At 43.3% G+C, this 19,289-nt stretch overlaps 1 protein-coding gene across 5 annotated transcripts in view; it reads right to left on the bottom strand.

Annotated features, from left to right (window-relative positions):
- Positions 1–19,289, bottom strand: part of magi2b (membrane associated guanylate kinase, WW and PDZ domain containing 2b) — a 119,491-nt gene that overhangs the window by 31,178 nt on the left and 69,024 nt on the right. For 4 of the 5 annotated variants that reach the window (XM_079501004.1, XM_079501006.1, XM_079501008.1 and 1 more), the window contains 4 exons: positions 18,473–18,552; positions 4,928–4,985; positions 2,492–2,613; positions 1,690–1,872 (listed from right to left, as the gene is read on the bottom strand). In XM_079501004.1, the coding sequence (XP_079357130.1) occupies positions 1,690–1,872; positions 2,492–2,613; positions 4,928–4,985; positions 18,473–18,552 (443 nt within the window). The remainder of the gene's footprint in view (positions 1–1,689; positions 1,873–2,491; positions 2,614–4,927; positions 4,986–18,472; positions 18,553–19,289) is intronic. The other variant, XM_079501005.1, reaches the window with a different exon arrangement.

The raw sequence follows: 19,289 nt of genomic DNA, 5'->3' as shown, positions 1-19,289 counted from the left end.
CCAGCACATCGGGAGCAATTTGGGGTTCAGTGTCTTGCCCAAGGACACTTCGACATGTAGACAGGAGGAGTCGCCCCCTGATTCTGTAGTTAAAGTCCTAGCCCCATGACAAGTCCCAGCCCCATGACAAATGCAGTCATCTAAAATCCTGTATTTCACACTGCTGGAGGCCCTTTCTGTCTAACACGCATGCATGCATGCATGTCTGTATGCATGCAGACACACACAGCAAAATCAACTTAACTCTGATAGTGTAAGAATGTTTACACTGCACTTTGCAGATGCACGCACACGCACACGCACACACACACACACACACACACACACACACACACACACACACACACACACACACACACACACACACACACACACACACACACACACACACACTCCCTAAAAGCAATGCCACACAGCTCAAATAGGCCAGCTAATCTGAGCTGTGTAGAGCCTGCATGTGCCTGTGAGTGCACACTGCACACAGTATGTGTGAGTGTGCGTCTATGAGGGCTCCGTATATGTGTTTGTGTGGAGTGGACGAGTTCTGGCAATGTCAGAGAGAGAGAGAGAGAGAGAGAGAGAGAGAGAGAGAGAGAGGGGGGGGGGGGCATAAGCGGCGGCAAGTGAGAAATCAGGACGGTGAAAAAGGAAAAGGCTGACAGTCTGGGATGGAAGGATGAAGAGAGGAGGGAAAAAAAGAGAGGCATTGGAAAAGATGGCAGTTGAAAACACACGAGGGCAGAGAACAGAGATGAAAGGGAAAGTCAGCGAGAGTGAATTCCAGATGAACTAAGGGAGGAGAGCAGGGCGGGAGGGATGGTGAAAATGAGCAGCAAGGCTCCAGCTAAAATGCTCAGTTTAGGCAACCAACAGGGTCCAGGCATGAGGCCAGCAGCATCACAGCGCCACACAGACCTCTCCCTCCCTCTCTGCCACGTGCCAGCCACAGCCCGCTGGGTTCATGGCTACCAATAACTCAGAGGCCCCTTTTCCACCAAAAGAACTTTGGTTCCAGAACTAGTTCCGTTCTAGATTCTTGGAACCTTGATGCTTTCATGGAACTGGCGGCCATTTTTTTGTTCCAGTTCCATTCTAACTTTTAGGGTTCTGAACCAATTCATTTTCAGTGGAAACACTCTGAGCTGGTTCAATATTAGACAGGAAAAAAAACTGAACCGGTTCAACCCCGATAGAAAAGGGGCCTCTGTGGCTGGACACCAACCGTACCAGCACAGGGTTGTTGTTGTTTTTTACACGGGTCGCAGACGCAGCATGAAATTCATGGTAATACACACCAAAAATAGATGCTATTTTCGGCACGTAATTAAGTACAAATCAGACATACTTACAGCGGTAACAATATAGTCTTTGTTTTCTAAAGACATATTGTCGGCATTTTTTGCTTTTCGGATAAGTTAGTGTAGAGAGACAGGAAACCCTAGAAGGAGACATGCGTCCTTGTGCCCACTAGGAACATATACATGCAACTGCCAGGTACCCCTGCATTCTTCTTTTCTGATGAACAATGTTGTTCTCTTTGATATGTATTCACAGGACAGGGCTTCAACGCCTCGAGAAACATCTCTTGGATGAGACACAAGGCCGAAGTAGGGTTAGTATAGGGACAGCAGAGGCTAAAACAACAGCTATGATTTCACACAGAGGTGACACCACGTTGCGTGTGTGTACCTGTGTCCATCTTTCCGTCCTGCGCGGCGGGTCCCTCCGGTATGACGCTCTTGACCTGGAGGAACTCGTCCGGCTCGTCGCCTCCAATGATGGTGAAACCAAAGCCCATGTTGCTCTTCTGCAAGCCCGTGGACAGGAAGCTGCCCTTCAGCTGAGTGGGGTCTCTCGTGAACAAGGGCTTCTCTGGAGACGCGCAAGCAATGACAAAGAGTGAATGGGTATCAGACAAATTGGCCATTTGATGCCGTGTTGATTTTGTCAACGTAAAACCATGACGAAAAATCTTTGTCGACTACCTTTTTTCACTGAGGAAAACTAAATAAAAACTAACGATGACTAAAACTAAGATGAAATACTGTATACTGACAATTTTGTCAACAAATAAACAAAAATGTTAGGGAGGGACTAGTGGAAAAGAGATCCAGTAGAACTAAAAGACGAGACATTTTATGCTTGGTTGCATTCTGATCTACAAGGTACAACTTGTTGCTTGTAGATTGGCTATGTTCAGCATACAACCAAGTCTAAAATCAGCCATTACGATGCCATCAAGGCCTGCGCCAAAGTACATTTTAGTCAACAACATCAACTGTAGTCGACTAAAATCTTATGATGTTTAATTGACTAAAACGAAATCTTCAGACGACTAAGATATGATGTGTGTGTGTGTGTGTGTGTGTGTGTGTGTGTGTGTGTGTGTGTGTGTGTGTGTGTGTGTGTGTGTGTGTGTGTGTGTGTGTGTGTGTGTGTGTGTGTGTGTGTGTGTGTGTGTGTGTGTGGATGTAAGGATTAAGGATGGTACCTCTGTATATAGTAGGCAATGGAAGGGCTGACAGGCCCTGGCTCTGGATCTGTTGTTGCTGTTCCAGTCGTCTCTTTGCCTCCAGGACTGGGTTCTCAAACTGGGTCCTTCTGTTGATGTGGCTTAAGAGAATAAAGCACACAAATAAACCCTCGTTTATACTGATAATGTTACGGTACTCTAAAATAAGTTTGCGACTGTTAACAGTTTGAAAGTGGTTAATGAACCGATTAAACTCTAAGATGGTTCATTTCAATTTGATACATTTTTTTTTTAGCAGGAGCATTCATAGGATAGACAAGCATTTCATTCTTCAGGCTGGGCTGGATTCAATTATTCATTGTAGGGCTTTGTAACTAAGTCATAAATTAAATAATATTGTGAAATGCTCATCACTAATCTGAACCGAAACTTTGAATTGCTTAATGTATTCACTGTGCAGTCAAAAAGAATATGATATATGGAACGAAGACAAGCATTCACATTTTGGTGAACTGTCTGAAATACAGTAAATTGAACATTTTGACATTATCTCGACTTCAAACTTTTGCCTCGATTACAATTAATAAACAATCATGAAAAAAATTAGGAAATCTACAAGCTCACAACATGTCACAATGTGATAAGTTGTAAGCTTGTAAATTGGCTACTATTCTTTTACACCAACATTGTACAAATAAATATTACAATGAAGTATAATACAGGGTTAAATGGTTAATCAGACTAGTCATTTTAGTCAATTACATTCATTTGTTGACATATAAGAAATACATGTTTATGTTTATTTATTTGATATGGACATAACAATTGCATTGCTCATTGCACAGTTGTACAAATTGTAGATGCATCGTTTACAGTGTGTTAGCACATGTTCTCGTTTTCACCACTTGTCCACAGGAGACTTTTCTAAAAAATACAGTGACACTATAGTTTAAAAAACACCCAATCAAATACAAAAAATGATACATTCTAATAATATTTACAGCAAAATTACAATACCCATTACATAATTTATACATGTGAACACAGTTGATTTGATTTCAACCATAGTTTGAGTCCTCTGTAGAACACGTTACCATCCGTCTCTAGTTTTAGAACCGTAGGCAAGGAGTTCCATAGGTTTGCGCCCTTTACTGAGAAGGCAGACTGTCCGAATGAGTTGTTACACCTGGGAACAATACAGTTACCACTTGTTGAGGCTCGTGTGGTTGCTCTACCAGAGCTCGGAAGTCTATCAACCAGTCCAGAGAACAAAGGTGAAACATGACCATGTAAACATTTAAAAAACAATTTGATAGTAGAAAAAAAACACAAAATATTCAAACGTAAAAAGGTTGTGTTTTTTTAAGATAACACAGAGGTGCCATCTCATCGGTTTTTGATCCATGATTTTTATAGCCTGTTTGTATATTGATGTTATTGGTTTTAAGACGGTTTGAGAGGATTGTGACCATGTTGTAATGCTGTATGCTAGGTGTGAGAAAATCATAGCATGCATGTACAGCTGTGCAGTTTTAGTTGATAAGTCCCTTCTAATATGACGAAAACAATTTAGATTTGGTTTAACCTTCTTGCATATATGCTTTACCTGTTTTTCAAATTTTAAGTTTTTATCCAAGATTATTCCTAAGTATTTTACTTCACTCATTTCAGCAAGTTTCATGTTTGATGCATACCTCAAAGGTGTCCGCAGCAGGCCTGCTGCGGATGGAGATACACATTGAAACTGTTTTTTGTACATTTAAAGTTAATTGTGACGACTCTAGCCAGTTTGAGATGTTCTCCAATTCCTGTGTCAGCTGCGCAGCTGCCATGCTGGCTGTTTTAGCAGACGTATAGATGGCAGTGTCATCAGCATACATCTGGCAGCTAACGCCTGGACAGGTATTTGGAAGATCGTTAATGTACATGGTGAACAGCAGCGGTCCAAGTACCAACCCTTGGGGCACTCCCATGTTGTTAGGGAGCAGCTTTGATTTCTCCCCAGTGTGTCACACTGTGGCCCTGACACAGTGTGACACACTATTGTCTCCCTCCCAGATATGACTTACACCACTAATAAAAAAATATATAAAAAAAATGGCTCTTGATTATTCAAAAAACCTACATGAGCAAGATTAATCGGTTATTGGTTGTAAATATTGGTTTCGAGATATTTTTGGTTAATTGCCCAGCCCTAGAACAGCGGCAGTGATCGACCTCACGCAACCAGCGTACCACTCGCTGAGGCACCCGGACCCACATTTTTACATGATAATCACTTGTTCTAAAATGCAATCGATCCCCAGAACTATTTCATTATGCAACCCATAATTAATTCAATTAATTGCTTCGATCCTAATTCAAACCCAAGTCCTATAAATAATAGAAGGAAGTGTTGTTTTTTTTCTTGTGTGTTTCGTTACACTGTGGTGCGGTTGAGTCAGCCAGACTTACTCTACATAATAGCTGCCGTATATAGGGTCATCGATCTTCTCCCAGCCATAGGGCAGCTCTGAGAGGAGAGGAGAAGAGAGGAGAGGAGAGAAAATGAAATTAATTCATGTGGAGAGCAGAGGACACAACGTAGCCATTAAATGGAGCTGTTGAGGGGAAACAACATGTTATCTGCTGATTCCACTGCCAGACGCTCCCAGAATGCTCTTTTAGCGACAGATGACACTTCGATCTACTGTGGCGGCTTCATCACCATGATACAAACCCCTGCCTACACACAGTACACACGCACGCACACAGTGTTAATTCACGTTTTTTTGATTGAATATGCTGTATTTGTCAGCGGCGAGATTCAAAAAGATCAGAACACGTATTGTGTAAATAAAAATCACAAAAACATACCAAAACTAGCACAGATAAGAAAAAGGAAGATAAGATTTCTTCTTATGCACCCAAAAATGCACCCAAAAATATCAAATATTGACAAAGATTTGAGGAAGATTGAGGACATTTTCTCCTTGATTAGAGTTAGTTTAAACTGTCTCTCCTACTGTACATCTCATGTCGGGAATATTGTTGTTTCCTCCTTTATCACCAGCAAACACATCACGTCAGCTATGTGAGCTTGTAGATCGGCTATGTGAGCTTGTAGATCAGCTATGTGAGCTTGTAGATCAGCTATGTGAGCTTGTAGATCAGCTATGTGAGCTTGTAGATCAGCTATGTGAGCTTGTAGATCGGCTATGTGAGCTTGTAGATCAGCTATGTGAGCTTGTAGATCAGCTATGTGAGCTTGTAGATCGGCTATGTGAGCTTGTAGATCGGCTATTTTCACTAGTTTGGGTGATTGGGTCCTGGCCGTGGAGACATAAAATGTATCTTACTCTCGAGCTATAAAGTTGGGGATCTACTGCTGTAATGCACCGCGTCGCTACCATACAATGAAGTCTAGATTACCCCTCTCTTACGAGTGGATATTTTCCTTTGCTCTCTAACCTCCCCACCCTCTCCATTACTCCTTGGACAGCCACTGCAGCTGTTGCGTTAAACTTCTCCTCTCGTTCTCTGCACATTCCTTTGTTCATCTACCATTTCTTTCTGATTTATATCCTCCCTCCATGGGAGGAGGAATTGGGTCACGGCACTGCTAATATTCTCATGTTCTATAGCCCATACGCTCACGCACACACACAGAACTTCGACATACACATGATGCACATACATTGAAAAGGTAAGCAGGACACATGTGCATGCAAACACAGACACAGACTACAGAATAGTAATAATACGCTTTGTCCTTAAACCTTAAATTGAGGATATTTTTACTTTGTTTTAAACATTTAGTCATCACTAAATCAGATGGACAGCAAGTTAGGTCACTGCAAAGAGGCTTAACCTCACTCTGTAAGACTTACTACCGCATTAAAAGCACTCAAACTCACACACATTAACAGCTACTCGCCACCTACTCAAACATTATGTTAAATACATCGACTGATTATAATTCATTGCCTGGTGGTCCTGAAAGACAGACTTCACATCACACATGCACGCACGCACACGCACACGCGCACATGCACACACACACACACACACACACACACACACACACACACACACACACACACACGCACAAATCGTCCAATACGGCTACGCCAATGAGGTACATTTTATTCAGGGTAAAAAAGCACACACAATAAAGTGTTATCACATTATGGCCAAATGGTCTGAGAGTGGGTAGAACACATTAACAAATTGCACCATTCACCACTTTCTGTACATAATTTGGGGTGTTGATTTAACTCTGAAAAGGATTATCCGGAGAGTGTACAAATGGAACCAAATGGATGCTTACATTTGTTCTATTTGTACAGTCAAGAGTTCAATTAGCACATGATTTGGTCTGAGGACCCTCAGGGGTCCTTGGGGGGGTTCTAAGGTATGGCTCACCCGCAGAGGTGGTAACTATGAAGAACTACTCTTACAAAAGGGAATGCTTTTGGATACACAGTTTTAAACTCTTTTCCCCCTGGGCAGGAATGAAGAATGCAACATTTCTCCTTTCTTGTGATTGGCACCAGAATAATAGCAAGAGGGTATGCGCGTGACATCATCATCATACCTGGAAGTTGGGAAGTTGTGGGAATGCCTCCTGAGTGGCAAAAAAACGACGTTCTGGCCTTGACAGCCCATACATCCAAACCGAAAAGTCCTAACTTATTGCATTAAACGATGTTAAACTCACTTTGCCACTCACTTTATGCATGTTTCTATTCCAGTGGCTGTTTAGTGATAGCTATAGCAACCGCAGCTAACCAGATAATAATAACTTTGGAGATCTTTCATAATTAACAATAACCTAAAAACTTGTTTAACTCGTCCTTGGCAGCCAATGAGTTTAATAACATATCTACCTTCCACCTTCCTGGTGTGATGTGTGTGTCATATTCACGTGAAGTGATTAGCACCTGCACACGGTCACCTCCTTTTCAAAAGGAAGCAGACAGCTCTAATTATGCACACTGACAAAGGCTGGATAACCAAAACGTTTGTCCCTCTGACATGTAAAGACATGAACGAAAAAACCTCACTCTTGCCACTGTGTGCAACCCAGTACCTTTATGAACAATACTGATCTAAGAGGATAGCTCAGAGAAGTAAGAGTGAAATAAGAAACGGTTTAATTTCAGTTTAAATGCCAGGGACGTTAAGACGAGATGAATCTAATTATGCACTGATTGCCAGGGACGTTCCGCTAGGAGTTAGTCCAATGAGAGAATGACTATTCGTATCATAGCTTTCACTCTATCCACTGTTACATTCACACCTACAGTATAGTAGTCAGTCAATAGTCTGCACTGAAAGAAATTAATCAACATAAAAATATTCTCTTATGTGGGGTCCTGGGACTAAATATTTTCAAAAGGGGGTCGACGGCATAATAAGCACCAATTTGAGGGTGTTTGACATGAACATGTTTGAGAACAACTGGAGCAGTGTGTTATACAGAAACATATAAACACGCAGCAGCCTCAAGGTGAGGGCTGGCCAGGTGGACAGGGGGTCAGAGCAAGGGTAATGATTTACGTGGGTGAGCAGCTGGGTGAACAGTGCGGCGGCTGATGGAAAGGTGGCGTTGAATGTAATTTGATTGAAGGGTCAGCTGGAGGGGGCGGAGCTTTCTGCCGTGTGCAGGTGTGATGCTCCACCGGCTCCGCATTAGCTTTAAGAAAATGGATAAACTAACACTCTCTGTACAGTCGCTGACGAAACCCCTCGACCATATCGCAGCACCAAGACCTTGAGATAGCCGTGACCCCATTTCAGTTTATTTTTTTAACCCAGCCGTTGGCAAATACATACTTTCAATGACGACCTAACTGTGCGACACCTAACACCATCCTCTATGTCCAATACATATAAGACAGGGGTGGGCAACTGGCGGCCCGGGGGCCACATGCGGCCCCCACCTTCACTTAATGTGGCCCTCAGGTTAATGTCAGAATACTGTTATAATGGCGGTTTCAGCTGTTACAATTCCACAACATGCAAGCAAGCAACATGACCCGCTTTCATTACTTCAGTCAAAATTAGTAGCTCAATGCTCAACACAAGTATAATTAAAGGCATTTGAAATGACATAAAAATGTTAATTTTCAGGATTCCAATTCAAAAAGAGCAAAAAATAATTCAAGATTTCAATTCGAATATAGCAAAAATAGCCGATCTACAAGCTCAAAACGCGTCGCAGCGCGACGCGTTTTGAGCTTGTAGATCGGCTATTTTTGCGACGACAGTAATATATGGCCCTAGGGAGTGAGTGTGGAAATATAGTGGCCCTCTCCATCGTCAAAGTTGCCCACCCCTGATATAAGACATGGGATTTGTGTCGTGTCTCCCCTCCACCTCCCCGACGTGCATGTCCTTATATGTGTCTATTTGTCGATGCGCGCCAGTTGGCGAGCGCTCTGATTTGCCGATATAAGGGAGGTGGAAAGGGTTACGCACTGCAATTACGTTGGATGGTTTCCACGAACTCTCTGAACAAGCCACACGAGGCACTCCTGTTACCTTGAGCGACCCTTTCTGTCCAACAAAGCACAGAAACTAGTGCTTCGAGTTAGATGCTGCCAACTGCCTTCACCCCCCCCCCCCCCCCCCTTTCCTCTCTCTAACTCTGCCTGCGAACCACCTTAAACGTCTGGCTCCTTGGTCCAGTCGCCAGCCTCCGTCGTTTGCCCTCCCCCTGAAGTGAAAATAAGGAGACAGTTTCCATGGAAACACACCAGTGGAAGTCTCTTTTTTTCCCTCTCCTGAGCTGAGAGCTCCAGCTTGTCTCTATTTGCTGCCTCTGAAATAGAGACAGTGTGAGAATTCACGTGTGTGTGTGCATGTATTCCCACATATGTACATGTATGTGTGCTTTGTGTGTGTGTGTGTGTGTGTGTATGTGTGTTTTTGCACCGTCGTGTTTCACCTCGGCGTAGATTAGTGAAACGAGCGGTTTAGGGTGGTGATTCACCTCGCTGCACGTCTGAATGAGTGACAGCCTCATCTGCTGTGACACTAAATCAATTAACACACACACACACACACACACACACACACACACACACACACACACACACACACACACACACACACACACACACACACACACACACACACACACACACACACACACACACACACACACACACACACACACACACACACACACACACACACACACGCCTTGTGCATAGCATACATCCGTGTGTCCGCTGCGTCGTGCATGCATGTAGCTTCCACGCATGCGCGCAGCATTTGTGTCTGAGTCTCTACTGTGGTTGTACACAGCTTGAAGCTCGAGGTTGTTTCCCGTTACGTGTTCACGTGCATCTGCACTCCTGTCTCTTGACATTAAAATCTCTTCTTGATTCCCTCTGACTGCGTCAGATGACTCATCACTCCCCCTCACACACACACAGATCCTTTGACCAGTCGGGCAGGGACAAGATAAACACACCTGAACCACCAACTATATATAGGCTATGACAATATATCGATATTATATCTAGACTAAATATTGTCGTATTGAAATATTGTGATATTACAATAGTGCTCCAATTCTGGTGCATTGCCATCTTTTATACTATCAAAAATGTTCAGAAATCTTTAGGCAAATATATATAGTCACAGTACAGTATTATCATCAAAATAATTGATATTGAGAATGATATTTGGACCAAAAGATTGTGATGTTTGATTTTATACAGAACATATCTCCAAGCACTATACCTGATTGCAAAAAAGGGGGCATGGACACCATGTCAAACCTCCAATGATCCATATCACTGAACCCCCTAGCTTATCTAAGACGAGTCTAATATTGCTGAATTGTGTTTACAGTGCAGACAAACATCTGTATCTGTAAGCTATATCCTCCACTATGTGGAAAATGCGAGTGGTAAAAATGCAAGCAGGTTGGTTCAATAGCAGGCAGTCTTCCAAGTTTCCTTGTGCCTGTAAACAGACGCAAATGTGATTTCCTGAATAAATATTGCATTACAAGCCTTATTTGAATTCAAACCTCTAAAGAGAGGTTTCTCTGGAGAGAATTGTGACGAGAGACGGTGATGGACAGAGAGAAAGATTAAGACAGAATGGGAGGCGGAGATAAAGAGTGCTAGAGTGAGACAAAAGAGAGACAGAAAGAGAGAGAGTGTGTGTGTGTGTGTGTGTGTGTGTGTGTGTGTGTGTGTGTGTGTGTGTGTGTGTGTGTGTGTGTGTGTGTGTGTGTGTGTGTGTGTGTGTGTGTGTGTGTGTGTGTGTGTGTGTGTGTGTGTGTGTGTGTGTGTGTGTGTATGCGCACGCGTATACCTATGTGCATGCATGCGCGGAAGAGTAGTTCTGGTCCAGACCAAAGTGAGCAGTGATGTAACTCAAAGGTAACATTCAGAGTGGCTTAACCTCTGTATGACATTAAACCAGTTCCCACACTGTGTCTCATTGGTGGGCTATGGAAAGTTCTGAAACCTGCCTACCAGTGGGGATTCCAAGCTAACGGAAGTTTCTCTTCCTGGAAAGTTCAATAGCGTTGGTTTATGAAAAATAAAGAATTGAGTTAAGTTGTATCCTCCCTCCCTGGTGCGCCCGCTGGCCTAGTGGTCCAGGCGCATGCCACATATAGGCTCTAGCCTGACAGCGTGTCGCGTGTTCGAGTCCCGTTCATGACGACCTTTGCTGCGTGTCTCTCCCCTTCTCTCTCTCCCTCTTTCGTGTCCATCTTCACTGTATCTATCAATAAAGGCACAAAAGCCCTCATGCATAGAAGGAAGCAGGAGGTCAGTCCGCTGCCCCCCCAGGTTGGCAGTAGCCTGGCGCAGCCAGACTTCATCCGCCCCTAATGCATATGTGCAGCGCAGTGGTATATTAGTACCGCAACACAAGGCTAGGTTGGCAGAGGAAGTGTAGCCCAGGATTACATTAGATAATTGACACTGGGTTGCAAAATCGTGGGATAAAAATTATAAAGAATAAAAGGCACAAAAGCCAAAAATAAATCTTTAAAAAAAAAAAGAGAAAGTTGTATCCTTATCCTCCCGACAGCGACGATATCCAAGAGCAAGTAGTACAGGTGAAAAATTGCATAAGTCCATCCCGAGCGCACCGCAGCTCCAAGCATGCACGGTGGGTTTAACAATAAATCGCCCACTATGGCATCCCATAGAGACAAACACTGTGGAGAGTTATGCGACATTATAAAAGACAGATGTCGGCCTGGGCCGGCTTAGCGGTCCAGGCACCTTGGCTGGTAATCCAGCATGACAGTGTGTCGCGGGTTCGAGTCCTGATCCTGATGAACTTTGCTGTGTGTCTTCCACCATCTCTCTCCCCGTTTCCTGTACCTACTGTGATCTATATCAATAAAGGCAAAAAAGCCCCAAACATATCTTTAAAAAAAAAGACAGATGTCTACAAAAAAATGAATTTGAGCAATTTGTGGTTAAATCCACTGCGCACACTTGGAGCTGCGGTGTGCTAATTATGGAGTTATGTAATCTTCCACCTGTACCACTCGTTCTTGGATATAATAACATCAGATTAAGGTAAGAAAACGGTTAGTACCGAAATTCTCCTTTAAGATTTAAAAATCACACCTGTGTGAAGTGAGTGGTGCAACTCTGTGTGGGGGTCCCCAGGGGGTCCCCGGAAGTTCCATACAGTTAATATATGTGTGTGTGTGTGTGTGTGTGTGTGTGTGTGTGTGTGTGTGTGTGTGTGTGTGTGTGTGTGTGTGTGTGTGTGTGTGTGTGTGTGTGTGTGTGTGTGTGTGTGTGTGTGTGTGTGTGTTAGACTGCGCAACAGTGACACTTGTACAAACAAACCAAATGCAATTTTCGTGCTCAGACACAGCCAGCCAGCCAGCCACACACATAGCTTTCTATAGGAGTGGTTGCACCACTCAACAATTGCCTTTAATCCATTCAATCCAGGAAAGCATCTGTGTCAATTTTGGATATTAAAAAATAGATAAGCAAAAGGTTTGAAAACCACTACATTAAACCAATGCCTGCCATCCCTCCTTCTCCATGTATAGTTCTCTCAATTTCCATCCATTTATTTTTCTCTCGCCCAACAACAAAATCACCCACTGTTCATCAATGTTACATCCTCTCACTTTCCCCTGTTCATATCATACTGCACTCTCACTCATCTCATCTTCATAATTTCTTCTGCTTGTATTCTAAACCTCCTCTCCCTCCCTCCCTCCCTCTCCCCCCCCCCCTCCCTAACTCCCTCCCTCCCTCTCCCCCTCTCCCTCTCTTCATGCGCTGCAGTCGAGATCACTAATGTCGGGAACACGGTGCAAGTGTGTACCTCAAACACAGAATTGAGTGACACAGGTGATTTCTTTTTACTATGGGGGGGGTGTGAATCAAAGGCAACGCCGAAACCAACACCCATCGTAATTTGAAGCCTGTCTTGTTTTATTATCATCCTCTTCCGAGATGGGGGTGTGAGGTGGGGGTAGGGGGTGTAGTCTCACGATGCATAACAAAGAGCTCATCTGACAAAATGAAATAAAAAAGACGACTGCTAGTTTCGCCAGATCTGTGGTGATGGGCCTTTGAGCTCGACGAGGAGTCAGCCCTCGGCATATATAGATACAGCTCAAAGCACACTATAGAGCTACTGTATACGGGGCTCATACATCTGCAACGGAAAAAAAGACAAGCTTCTCCTCAAGTTCACCCGAAACGTACCACAGGGGGGAGAGAAAATTGCTAGGGTGGCTGAAGGGGAAAGAGAATAGCGAAAGAGAATATGAGACGAGAGAGAGAGAGAGAGAGAGAGAGAGAGAGAGAGAGAGAGAGAGAGAGAGAATACAGAGAGAATGCAAAGAATACAAGCAAAGAAACTCATAGGACGGGAGGCAATGGGGAGGAAATAACAAGAGGCGGAATGTAAGAACATCGCTGATGAAAGTGAGGATTGATGTTTGTCTGCGTCCTCCTGCACTGCCTTGGGCTGTGAAAGCCCAAAGACGGGCAGTTTGAACTGGCACACTGCTCTCCTCTCGGCTTTATCGTTGTATTTGTTTACGTTATGGAGTCTCCCCGCATCTTTCCAGCCGTATGTATTTCATTATTCAAAACAGTATAATGCGGGCACGAATGGAACAAAATTTGTTGTTTACATTTGCATTACAAACACGCATATTAAGCGAATCATACAGTAGTATGTGGCTAAGGCGTGCCAGCCTAACTTCCCGCTATGACGAAAGAGATACAGTGTAAAATTCAATCAAAAGGAACCAAATGTGCCTTTAACTTAAGTGAAATGGTTCCATTTGTATACTCTCAGAGCTAAATTAACACTCTGGACTTTACAGTGAATGAAACCAAATCAACAGTTAGATGGATCCTGTCTTTCATACGGCTTCAAGCTGTGATGGAGCAACAGGGAGCAGTTCCAAGCACACAGGAACCTGCAGGCTGATGCCTGGAAGGCACCAGTTCAAAAACAAGCTACAGAAGAGGATGTGACGATGTACATATGAACCAGGAGGACCCCCCCCCACCCAACACCCTTTAGATTCCTAATCCTGCGGCCTCAGAGATCACTGAGGGTATAACAAAATCGACTTCCCCCACCCAAAAAACTATAAAGGAGAGAGGGATCGAGATAAATACAGAAACTGGCTATAGCAGACATTTGGATGAAAAGACCAAGATCAAGGGCAGCATATGGAAAAAAAGTAGATAAATGGTAGGCAGACAGATTATCAAAAACAAACAATTTAAGAGACCCGGAAGCGCGGGAGAGGGAGACAAATACAGAGGAGATATGATATGACAATGATGATGTGTGAGAAGGAGAGAGATGGACCGCGATAAATCGTCAACGAGAACGAGAGACAGAGCAGCCTCTGCAGAGGGTTTGTGCCAGTGGACCAGCGTTATTAGAATTCCTGTCACAGTCAGAGTCTTTACCGGGCAGAGGAGAACAGAGAGAGAGAGGGGGGCGGGGGGAAGGGAGCAAATGTGAGAGACAGAGAGTGAAGGAGAGGTGAGAGAGCGTAAATGGATGAGACTGAGAACGGAAGATTTGGAGATCAAATGAGGAGAGCGTGGATGACGACAGGATGGAGGAGAGGTAGATAGATAGGACAAGAGAGAGAGAGAGAGGGGGGGGGGGGGGGGAATGAATAAGAGGTTGAATTGGAATGAGGAGAGGGAGAATGGATGAGAAGCAAGAGATAATGGAGGAGTCTGAGAGAGGGAGCGAGAGAATCACAGTTGGACTGAGGGAGGGACGGATGGAGGGGGAGAGAGAGAGAGAGGCATTGATTGTGCTTTCACCCTGGTAAATCACACCACAACATCTCTCAGTGATTGAGGGCAGAAAGGTGCTAAATGAACACCTATTTATTTTTCAACAATATAATGATCACTATTCATATTAATATCATGAATGTTTTGCCCTGGCCTACAATATGGCATAATGGCAGCTCAGTGGCCATGGTTTGCCATTTAACGACAATCACCTGCTATTTGATTACAATCACCTGTTGTCTGCAAGACTGCTACCGATGTTTGCAATCACCTGTTGTTGACCTTGTGTCTCAACTCTCAAGCCCTTTCCTAGGTCTCTCATTCATATGCAATATGTTTTTTGGTCACTAAAACAGATTTTTTTTAAATGCCTACTAAAGTGAACTGAAGATTTAAAAAAAAACATGCACAGCTTGTGAGCTAGTTCAGGCAGATATACTTGAGTGGGTCACATGCACGTGCACGTGCACTACTATGTGGGTTATGTAACTCTGATGTGTCAAGCAGTTTGGCTGCTTACTTAAGTTCACCTCCTGGTTTATAGATAGCTGTGCACTGAAAATAGCTCATCTACAAGCTCACAATCAGCTTGTGAGCTTGTAGATTGGCTATTTTTGGTGTGCGATACCTGCATGCAACTAAGTACTGTATAACTCAGGCTTGTTCCACTGTTGTAACTTTTTTTGTCGCATACTACAGGATGTTATGTGCTTCTTTGCACCCAACTACACCCCCATGTGAGTTTTGTTAGATTATTTTAGTCTGGACGCGCACGCACGCACGCGCACACGCGCACACGCACACGCACACGCACACACACACACACACACACACACACACACACACACACTCTGCCAGTATGGTATATAGGCATTCTATGGGAAAAATGGGGTCAACCTCAAACAAATTGCAACAGAATCTCTTTCAACTTTTTGTTTCATAAATATGTTAGTGAAATCCCAGTGGTGGAACTCCTTGGGCTAAAAACGGCCATAGCCACTTGCCCAAATGTGATAACCATCACAAATGTGATAACCATCACATTTGTGATGATGGCTATGGCCGTTTTAAGGAGTGTTTTTCGTGCAAGACAAAATAATGCTTGGAATGGATTCAGAATCATGAAAAGCCCCTAGTTTGACACGTCACATGCTACTTAAAGCAGAATCAAAATCTGAGAATTGTGCCTTATACTGTAGGTTGTTAAAGGTACCATCTCCTATTTTAGCATTTTTCAATATGTTCCACCACTGGGATTTCTTAGGAATTTTGATATGTTGTTACTAACATATTTATGAAACAAAAAAAGTTGAAGGAGTTTTTGTTGCAATTAGTTTGAGGTTAAACCCTAAAATGCCTATACTAGTAGGCCAAAGAAGACACTCCCCTAATATTTTTCAAATTTCAATGTTATTTAATATTTCTGTGAATGCATTAGCGCAGACCTACCCCCCGGAATAAAATATGAAGGCCTGGTCAAACGGAAGTTCTTCTATTAGCTAAACATGCACATTTGTGTATGTGGGTCGTGACGTGTAGAGTAACTAGCGTTACAAGCTTTTTTGACAGCAGATTTAAAATTCCTATGACAGACAATAGACACACGTATATTTCTGCACTGTCTGCTCTGCACCGTATTGATTTCAGTACTAAAACCTGATTTCGAAAAATTACGAATTAGAAAAAGTTGTATATTAAGTTGGACTTACAAACTGTACATGTAGGCCTATGTTTCACTGAACTACAGTACATAGTATATTTGACTGCAATGTTGCAATGTCACACAGCTCTGTTGTTTACACAATTATTTATTCTAGTAGGCCTATATTTTAATTGTACATACATTTCTTTCAGTTTTCAGTTTTGTTTGTTTTTATTTCACACTTTCTTTGGTGATGTAAACGTATGTTTCCTATGCCAATAAATTCCCAATAAATTGAAGACAGAGAGACAGACGGACAGGCAGAGAGAGAGAGAGAGAGAGAGAGAGAGAGAGAGAGAGACTAAACTAAATGTAAGTGAAGGTGAACTACAGCTGCACATGCAGAAACCTCTGTAGCCTACTAGAAGATATTGCCCTGCTATAGACACTGCCCATTCCAACAATCAAGTAAGAACTTGATTGTTGGGCCTGTTTTTGCATTCCATAACTCTACAGAGTTTCTCTTTCTAAGTTTCTATACATATTACATGTAGGCCTAGCTACAGTTTCTGCATCATCACCAGGGACATTTACAAGCTATCCACAGCCCGCCTGAGACACAGCGCCTCTGCATCAAACAATTCCTATCACTTTGAACCACTGTTTTCCCTCATTGGCTAAAAAAAGATGACATCAGTCTAGTCATTGATGTTCCCAGGGTTTCATTTTCCATGATTGTATTTCTAACTCAGCAGTGGCAGAGACAACTTGTCACTAATGAGCAAAGACAGTTTAGTTCCTGTTTCAGTGTGTGGCCCGCCTGCCACTTGAGCTGAGCAATTGGATTGGATATGGATGCTATAGGCTGTTGATATCATTCAGTTGTGTCTGACGAGTAGTCTGGCACCATCGACTGACACTGTTAGCCTTTCAATTAATCAGCTACTTTGCCAGGAAGCAGAGGCTGCAACTAATTGTACGCACCCTTGTCAAACCTTGAGATGTATACAGGTATACAGTAGTGAATATTTTTTCCCCTGACAAAAGCTTCACATTACAGGACGCGATATGTGAGTGCAACTGACGAAACAAAATATGGTTACCTAAGAGCTGCATGCAGAAACTATTTATGTGACAGGTCAGGACACCCCCACTCATCATTTATTTGATCAGAGTTGTGAAATGAAAAGAAACATAAAATGTACAGTAGGCGTGGTTATTCGTTGTTGTGATGGGGAGGGGGCGGAGTCGAGCATGCATATCATTATATTCCGAATCAACGCCACAGAAAGCTGACCGCATCGACAATGTGAATTCTGAAAACACAAAAAGTCGAGCACATTGAGCTAATATGTAATGAGTAGCGCCAAACATTTATTTTCTACACAGAAACCTGTAAATACACAGATATAGCTCCAGAAACAGCAGAAAGCTCTGAAACCAGAAGCCTATGAGCTAATTGTACTATATTGTGCTCCCTATCACAAAGGAGAAAGGACACATTATTTTTGTTAAAATCTAAGAAAAAGTGATTTTGGGTGTCCTGTCCCTCTAATGATGTATGATAGAATGAGAAGAACACTTGCAGGCTTTTCTGATGGACTGGTTTCACGGGCCAGAGGTAGGCCAATATATGGACAGTAGGTTACAGCAAAAAGCACTCTGGCTCACTTTGTTCCATTCACAAAATTCCTGGAGAGACGTGGGAACGTATGACGTCACGCAGAGGTAACGCTAAAGACGCAGACTGCCACAACAGTGAACAGACAACACAGGTACACAAACAACAATCCAATAAAACACGCCCACACAATCACACAAACGTTAACTAGGAAGGAGCGCTGAGTAAGGCACAAATCTCTGCCTGGAGGCATGCCTTGATAACAATAGCAATGCAGTCAAATGTGTAACTACATCCATGAAAGAGTTGCGTGGCATGTGATTATCAGTTGTACATATAGCACTCTCCTTCTAGTTGCAGACACAGACATACACATGGTCATGATCTCCTGGCACAGGTGACAAAGCACACAGGAATGACTGCTAACACACAGTCCATAGGAGAGAAGACACTGAACTCACCGTCTTCTTTACATTCCTCAGGCGGTTTGGCTTTCTTCGCCAGCCGAGGGTCCAGCCATGATGTCGTTTTGGTGTTGTGACTGGAGTGGATTAAACAGAGAAGAGCTATGCTGTAAAGTAAAATCCCGGGTCTTAATTTAACTCTGCACGCTCCCGATGTCTGGTGAAGGTCTGAGTGACCGAAACGTATCCCTATCAGTAAATTCTTGTAAGTGAAGACGTTAAAAATTGATAAATGAACAGTGAGGATTTGACTGTGTATAGTGCATACAGTAAGTAAAAGATCAGGTCAATGCAGAACAGACATGTAGACCTAAAGATATGTACGCCCCACCGTACCAACTATGGGATTGCAAATATAATCTCAGTGCAAACCAGTTAAATTAAGTCTGACTCCAGAATCGCTGTCCTTGATAGATTTTCTGCCATCCACATTTCAGATTTAATTTGTGCCTTTGTACCGCGACGCTAGCCTTGTTAATAACCAGGCCGAATCAGCCGTTGGCAAAAAAAAATTGCCTACCAGCGGATTACGGTCTGGCGAGGCTCAGTAGCACGCCTCTTTCCTACAACCGAGAACAGGTCGGACCAATCGGCACACGGTATGCAATATGGGCGGGCTTTGGTACAGTGACGTTCAATGCTTGAGACCTTTGACTGACAGTAGCTCTGACCAATTGCGTCAAAGAGGAACCCGCCCCCCGGGAAATGAAATCCAAGTGGCGCCAGCCCAGACTAATATACCGCGACAGTGTTGTGTGATATTAGTCTGGCTTATTAGCCAGGCTACCGCGACGCTGCCGCCATGTAAAAGCTC

Source organism: Electrona antarctica (genome assembly GCF_951216825.1).
Source record: "Electrona antarctica genome assembly, chromosome: 5".
Taxonomy (NCBI): domain Eukaryota; kingdom Metazoa; phylum Chordata; class Actinopteri; order Myctophiformes; family Myctophidae; genus Electrona; species Electrona antarctica.
This window is presented reverse-complemented; position numbering and strand designations above follow the sequence as displayed.